We start from the raw sequence: 7,910 nt of genomic DNA on the forward strand, positions 1-7,910 counted from the left end.
AGATATTAATATTATACAATAAGTATACTGGTTGCTTCAATGGTAAAATATTAAGGTGGATAAGTATTTGTATACTTGACAAATTTTCCAGAAATAAATATTCAAAAACCCACTGATAAATTGCATCCGTTCAGGCATTAAATTATGTTAACGGCTCCATATTTTATGTACTGTCTATATATGATGCAGCCTGTGGAGGTGTTGAAGTGTACAGAGATCTGTCTGTATTATCTGTGAATAACTAACATCATGCTGTGTTACTGTAGCGTGCGACACATCAGCACTTTCCACATTGTGAAGTACATTTCTCAAGTGTTGTGCATGGTCAGAGTAACAGTCCTTGTCAATAAATAAATGTGTTTATTGATAATAACTCCCCCAATAGCTCCTCCTGATCTTTTTTTCACTACAACATCCTGCCTCCAGAAACAAAAAGTCAAACAACACACACTTCAAACATCATCTGTGCCTTCCAGCTAACGGGCGCACAACCTGTTAGAAGTGTTGCAGATTGTCGTCATGAGCAAATGAGCAAACACACTTTCCACCTTCAACATTTCAATATTTAGGCCCAGTTGCTTGCCTCTCTGTTCTTCCTGGATGTGACAGTTATGACTAGAGGCTATGCTCAGCAGGTTTCTCAACAGAAAACACACAAGGAGATCACAAGATAACACAAAAGAGAACAAGTTCCTGCCCCGGCTAAAACCATACAAGACGAGAAATAAAGAGACAGAATGGCGAAAGATTAGCCCTTCCCTTCTGAGTACAATAACAAATGAGTCTTACGACGATCCATTGGCTTTTCACTGTCCAGTCTGCAGTCTTTGTCTGCTAAGTGATTGGTCCTCAAGTCATTGCATATTTTGCATGAAGGGCAAGTCGTCGAAAAGCATGGGTTTATTGTCAGAGGTCTATGATCTGGAACAGCACCCATTTCCTACAGAGATCACCACTTCTGAGCAGATCCCAGAGCAGTGCGCCTGGAGGAACTGGATATTGTTTGAGATTTGGCCCTAAAGGTCTCGCCCCACACTTCCCTCTGCCTTGGAGACAGCCTCTCCAAACCACCTTGCAGCCACTGCTAGCTGCCCTGGCTGAAGCTGTGCATGTGGTTGAGGTACTGGGTGAGATCATCCTCCCCCTCCTCCTCCAGGTGCTGCTGGTAGCACTGGAGCAGCTTGGCAGTGCTGGACTCTGACGGGACGCCGCCAGCGGGCAGAGAGGCCCCTGACATGTCTACCACAATGGTGGTTAAGGCCTTGATGTAATTCTTTGCCAGGGTCAGTGTCTCGATCTTGGATAGCTTCTTGTCGGTCTTGACGTGTGGGATGGCCTCGCGTAATGCTTGGAAGGCGTTGTTGAGTTTGTGCATGCGCTGGCGTTCCCGCTCGTTGCTCTCTAGTCGCCGGACACTGCGTTCCTTGGTGCTGGAGCCATGCTGTCTGCGCCGCCGGCCTCCACCTCCTTGACGCTTGCCATCCCCGCCTCTCAGCGACCCCCTCCAGGAGCCACCAATCCGGACCGAGGCCTCTGAGCCTTCCTGCTCACTGGAGCCTGGTTCTGTGTCTGGTTCTAGTTCTGGCTCGGGGTCAGACCAGGTCCTCCTGGATGGTTTCACAGCCTTCCCTTTGGACTTCATCCTGATGCTTCCTTCACCTCTCGGACAGAGTAGATCTCACAGCTTCAACAGGCCTGGAAGAAAAGATGAGAATGTTACAGAAAGGAAGAAAAACTTGGGTTTCTGAAATACACACAGGTGGCATTTTAATTCAGAGTATTTTTCCCAGTCAGCAAGTGATCTCCAGTTACTGACCGAGGCTCTCTCCAACTCAAAGAGCCATGCATCCTGTTGTATCTAATCAGCCTCTCGCAGTGTGAAAACTCCATGATGTTGGCCTGTTAATCTACGCCTCTCTTATCCCCACAGCCCTGCGATAATGCCCATTTCAAGGTTACACTCACAAAAACACGGAGACCAGCCAGCTCTCAGCTCACTCACCTCCAGTGCTCTTTAACTTCATTTTAACCAGAACATGTCAAGCTTAAAATATCTTACTGGTGAATGAACTTCCTGAAGTAAGTCATTATGCTTACTTCTGCTTCAGCTTCAGTTGAGGGTTCACAAGCAGTGAATATTTCTTTATATTATTAAATATGCTAATGTGTTAAAACTGCTGTAGGATAAAGCTGTTTTACATAGATTAGTGCACACAATAAAAAGTATTCTCTCAGCATCCCAAGTGTAATCACACCTACATTAGTGTTGTAACTGACATGAGATAAACATGTAAATGTCAGCTCCACTCGCTGTAATAAATGATACACATACAGCAGCCCATACAGTGAATGAAACAGCTTAAAATAAAATTAAAAAGAAAGCCTTACCTTGGAAGTTAAACTAACTTTCCTCCTCCTGAGTGTTCACAGAAAAACCGTCACCATGCAGCCGGTCCTTGAAAGCACCATCACATGAAGCAAAGAACGGACAGAGCAGCGGAGCGTCGCCGAGCAGCACACACACTCACGCGCGCAGATAACTGTCACATGCGAGCTACCTGGAGCTGACTGATGTACACGTAGCGCTGCTCAGCCAATCAGAGAGCGAGCCCACTCCCCTCCAGCTTTGTGCTCTGCCCACATGTCCCCACAGGCTGCTGCTGCACGCTGTCACAACACTGCAACAGGCATGAACTTTTAATACTCTGCAGTGTCCAAAAATGGTTTATATCCAACACAGAAGAAAAGAAATTAATAAAATAAATTTTCTGAACATGTTATTTCTTAGCCTAGGTGGTGGAACAAGAGTGAAAGTTATAGTTTTAGTCATAGTTAAGTTAAAGTCTTGCATTTCTAAATTGAACTTAAAGGTCCAGTGTGTAGGATTGAGGAGGATATATTAGCAGAAATGGACTATAATATAATGACTATGCTTTCTTTAGTGTGTAATCACCTGACTATGCTAATGCTAATGCTGCTAATGCCAGTGTTATTATGCATGTTTAGGCCTTCAACTTTATGATTTCTAAATTTGTGAAGTTTGGAACTAAACTTAAAAATCTTCCTAAAATGTCCTCTTAAAGGTCCAGAGTGTAGGATTTGGGGGAATATGTGGGCAGAAATGGAATATGATATGATAAGTATGTTTTCTTTAGTGTGTAATGACCTGAAAATAAGAATCATAGTGTTTTTGTTACCCTAGAACGAGCTGTTTACATCTACAGTAGCCCAGAATGGACAAACCAAACATTGGAAATAGACAGTGCCATTTATGTTTTCTCGTCAGCTTCTGCAGTTAGCAGCCCCTCTGTGACGAACAACACATTCTCACTCCTACCTTGTCACATATCAATGTTTAGGCATGGACTTTCCATGTCCACATATGACGTGCAAGGTACCCTGTGTGTGTTTCTTTCAAATTAAACACACCATGTTGGTACACTGCAAATTGATGGTTTTCTTTTTCTAATGCACTGGTTGGGATTGGGCAACAAAAATAAGTGGTTGGGTTTAGGGGAAAAAAACAGGGTTTGGTTTTATAATTTTATGGGACGTTAACACCGTCCTCTCAGGTGTAAGTTGGTGTGTGTTGGACCCATTCACCACCCACCCCACTCGGATTTTTGCCACCTTTCGTTCTTGTCCTGCCATGTTTCTCCCGGATGCCACTGAGCGCTGTTAAACTATAATGGCGACTGACTGCGTATCACACTGATGTGAAAGGACGGCTTTGTACAGTTCTGATGCCGCAAGTCACTGCCCAAGCGCCAGATTTTGACGACTTCGGAGTGACACCGGGTTGTGATGAGAGCATTGCAAAAACCCATATTTTTAAACATGAAACCTGCTTTATTGAGTGTTTTTTCTGGTTTAAATTACCAGGTGTGTTTGTTTAAGAGAAGAAGAAATCTCTATGGATAATTCAACTCCTGGTAATAACCTCCTAAACATCTGAATCAGAAATAAGGTGGGCACACATCAGCAGGCACTAGGTGAATAGCCCATCTGTGATGTGCCAAACAGCATAGGAGAAACATTGATTTGTATCTTGAAACTGCTTTATTCAGTGTTTTTACGGGTTTAAATCACCGGATCCATTTGTTTTGGAGAGGAAGAGACCTCTGCAGATAATTCGGCAACTCATGGTAAAAACCTGCTGGACAGTGAACACTAAAGGAATCCTAACTGGGAGAAGTTTTGTCTGATTGCACCCTGTAATCCTTATAGTTAGACGCCACTAAATCCCCCTAAATCTTACACACTGTTCTTTTAGAAGTACAAAAGTTTCATTATAAGTTAAATTAGAATTGCTCCAGTCTGTTGTCAGATCAGATCATTAATACTGATGCATTAAGCAGTAATTTAATGTTATATTTCACCAAGGTGGAGCTAACTTTAACTGCTTTGCATACTGCTAATGTATCATACTATTGTAAACCGATCAAATGTTTTGTGTGTATAATGTAGAAGTACAGCTATGAAATATTTGTAGTGGTCCACAAGAGGTGCATAAAGTACTAGTGGAGTAAAAGTAGGCAATGGAGTAGCGTAAAATGACACCACTCAAAGTACCTTTTGACTTACTTTTGTGTTTTCCCTCCAAATATTATTACTGCTGTGTGGAAAAAATAGGAACATCATAGCATCCTATTAGCGCCATGGTGTTTCATTGTAGTATTACATCAAAAGCCACAATAATTAACATTAATTTTGTCTTTAACAGAGAATGAAGGAAACAAAATGTATTTGCACATTTGGAGGAGAGACATGTCAGAGAGTATATTTAGGGATATGTTTTATGGGGAGCACAACTGGTCTCTATACAATTTTTAATTAAGGTGGAAGATATTTTGGTTGTATCACTCCACTTCACTTTGTTCTACCACAATACTTCAGCACATGGCCCTAGTGTAGTATTTTATTCTTCACTGTTCTTCAGCTGAATGTAAATACATTCCTCAGTCTGAGTTAAGTTAGAAACACCGCGTTTCGGTTCCTCGTCCACTGCTTTAACTCCAAGCAGTTAACATAATTTCCATTGTGGCTTATCACCTTCCACGGGTTAATTTGAATACAGTCCTCCAGGCTACAGCTGAATGTACAGAAGCAGCAACAGGTCCCATTTAAGGTTATTCAGTGTTTACTTTTTACCAGTCCAACTCCTTTAAACTTTTTAAACTGCGCTGCTGTTTTCCATGTAATGACAGCATAATGTAGATCAAACTACTGTAACCAAAACAAAGCTATCAAACAAACAAGGGCAGAACATTAGAAACATAATGAACCTATTTGAATAATCACCCACATGCCCCTTCCTCACTTAAATGTGTGATGTGAGGTCTGTTTGACCTGAGGGTCCAAACACAACTGTTGGCAGTTGGGATTATTTGCCCCCTCCTGCTGTGATAGAGGAGCAGAGACAGGGTGGTGTCATGGCAGTGGGGTATAACGACTGACCATTCATATAGGCTAGTGAAATCAGGTTTGATAACATGGTTTAATCAGAAATACCTCACAGTCTATAAACTCCTCAGGTCTTTTCCAGACATATATGGGTTTATGTTTCTCGTATTCTTATTGTGCTACTCTTGAAAGCCACAAAGCAAACAAACAAACAAACAAAACTGACAATTAATAAGATTTAATGGCACTCTTGAAAGTAAAGCTCTCTGAACTCTTAGCTTTGAAATGGAAGTAGGCCTAAGTGGTTTTAACACATTTTTAGAAAAGAGGCTATCATAGGCTTTTAGTTCTGCTGTCTGTATCTACCATTTCTCATTTTTGTTTGTTGATACTTTGTTTTCTGTCGTAGATTAATGGAAGAGTCTGTGTTTTTTTCTTAACTGGTTCAGAAATGCAAAAATAGTTGAAACAACAAAGGTTTTAGCTAATGCTAATGATGCTAACGCTAGTGTTCTTATGCATGTTTAGGCCTTCACTTTAATTTCTAAATTTGTGAACTACTGACGTTCCTAAAATGTCCTCATAAAATCCAAGTGTGTAGGATTACGGGGAATGTATTGGCAGAAATTAATGATAATATACTAATAAGTATTTTTTTTTTTTTGGTGTATAATCACCTGAAAATACAAATCTTTGTGTTAATCGTTGTTGGAATGAGCATATCCTTGTCTACAAAGTCCACCATGTTGCACCACTGTGATTCTACAGTAAAGCAGACAGGACAAACCAAACCCTGGCTCTACATAGGGTATTCACTTTTTTTGTGTTTTCTCATTGGCCACCATGTTTAGAGACCACTCTGTGATGAACATCATTGGAAAACACTGTTTTTAAATTTGAAATTGCTTTATTCTGTGTTTTTATGGGTTTTAATCATCGGATCCATTTGTTTTGGAGAGGATGAGACCTTTGAGGACAATTCGGCTCCCTGTTAAAACCTCCTGAACGTGTGGATCTTAAGTTATGAGAGAAAAAAGGTGAGCACAGATTAGCAGGTGCTAGGTTAGCTGCCCTTGCCAGAGAAACATTGATTTTAATGTGAAACAGATTTATTCAGTGTTTTTTCTGGTTTTCTGGGCCAGTTTGTTTTAGAGAGGAGGAGACCTCTGTGGACAATTCGGCACATGCTAAAAACCCCTGGCTTGAAACATGAAACTGCTTTATTTAGTGTTTTCATGGGTTTTAATTACCAGGTCTGTTTGTTTTGTAGAAAGAGACCTCTGCGGATATTTGGGCTCATGGTAAAAATTTTCTGAACAATGAAGAATGACAAAATTGTAACCGGGAGAAGTTTCAGCTGGTTGCATCTGCAATCCTCATAGCTAGGTGCCACTAAATCCCCCTAACTTTTGAACATGGACCTTTAGGTTTATTTAGAACATTTTCATACCATAATAATGACATTGAGGAGCCACACATCACAGATGGTGCACTCAAAACGGTCAAGAAGTTGAGTGTGGAACTATGGACACTTCTCGCCTTCAATGGTCACCATCTTGGCTACGTAGCGGAAGGGGAGGGACCACTTTTCAAACTGGAAATAGCGGCCAGGGACTGTGCAACCGTGAACGCCGCTGCATTGTACAAATTCATGTGTTTTTTTGCACTAAGCACCACTATACTGTTGTCGGGTATAAGCCAGCAGTATATTTATTGGGTAAATTTAGCAGTCTGTAATGATTTGGTACCGCGAACGATAACGCGAATGCTAATGCTAGTTTGCTAACTAGCTAATTTGCGGCCGTCATTTCTGGTGTGTACAATGGCCGTGTTTGGTTGGAGACAACACTAGCTACCCTGTTGAAATTCGCGCACTACGCCAAAAAGTACATAGTGCACATAGTATACTACATGGAAGTGTACTAACGGAAGTATGTGATTTGAGACACAGCAAATGTAGCAACAATGTAGAAACAGTAATTTCAATATTCAATAAATTAATTAGGAAAAATGTTTTGTTTGCTCAGTTTCTGCCAGAAAAAAAGATTAGCCTATTGCTGAATAATTCGGATGCTTTTTTAAGCTACAATTTTAAGACATAGTGGCTCATTAGCTTAAAGGAAAACCTGCAATGGCACATGAGTGAACTTTTTTAAAATAAAAAGAAACATCAGAAAACAGGCCAAAAATAAAAACAAACTGTATCATGGCCTACAGTTAAAAATAGGTCACTACACAGAGGCAGTTTATGAATGACGTCAAAGAGCAGCAGTCAACCTATAATTACAGCTAACAGCCACATTAACACTGGCGTTAGAATATCACAAACATGTAACAACAACAGTAATGTACAGGTGTGACGCTCCCAGCTAAGAGCCAAACATTTTTTAGCTTTTGGTGTCCTTGAACACTGGTCCAGTGTGTGTGTGTGTGTGTGTGTGTGTGTGTGTGAACACCAAGACTGGTCCTGCCAGGTTCACCGTTTCCTCCTCAGGTACACTGTATCT

At 41.1% G+C, this 7,910-nt stretch overlaps 1 protein-coding gene across 1 annotated transcript; it reads right to left on the reverse strand.

Annotated features, from left to right (window-relative positions):
* Nucleotides 1–340: 340 nt before the first annotated feature.
* bhlha15 (basic helix-loop-helix family, member a15) lies at nt 341–2,527 on the reverse strand. Its single transcript, XM_033611619.2, has 2 exons — nt 2,389–2,527; nt 341–1,695 (listed from the first exon to the last, which is right to left on the reverse strand). The coding sequence occupies exon 2, from the start codon at nt 1,640–1,642 to the stop codon at nt 1,085–1,087; it is 558 nt and encodes a 185-aa protein (XP_033467510.1). The 5' UTR covers nt 1,643–1,695; nt 2,389–2,527; the 3' UTR covers nt 341–1,084.
* Nucleotides 2,528–7,910: the final 5,383 nt, after the last annotated feature.

This window comes from Epinephelus lanceolatus, chromosome 21 (genome assembly GCF_041903045.1).
Source record: "Epinephelus lanceolatus isolate andai-2023 chromosome 21, ASM4190304v1, whole genome shotgun sequence".
Classification (NCBI taxonomy): domain Eukaryota; kingdom Metazoa; phylum Chordata; class Actinopteri; order Perciformes; family Serranidae; genus Epinephelus; species Epinephelus lanceolatus.

Coding starts and splice junctions, on each gene's coding strand:
- bhlha15 (XM_033611619.2), bottom strand. CDS start 1,642: ATGAAGTCCAAAGGGAAGGCTGTGAAACCATCCAGGAGGACCTGGTCT.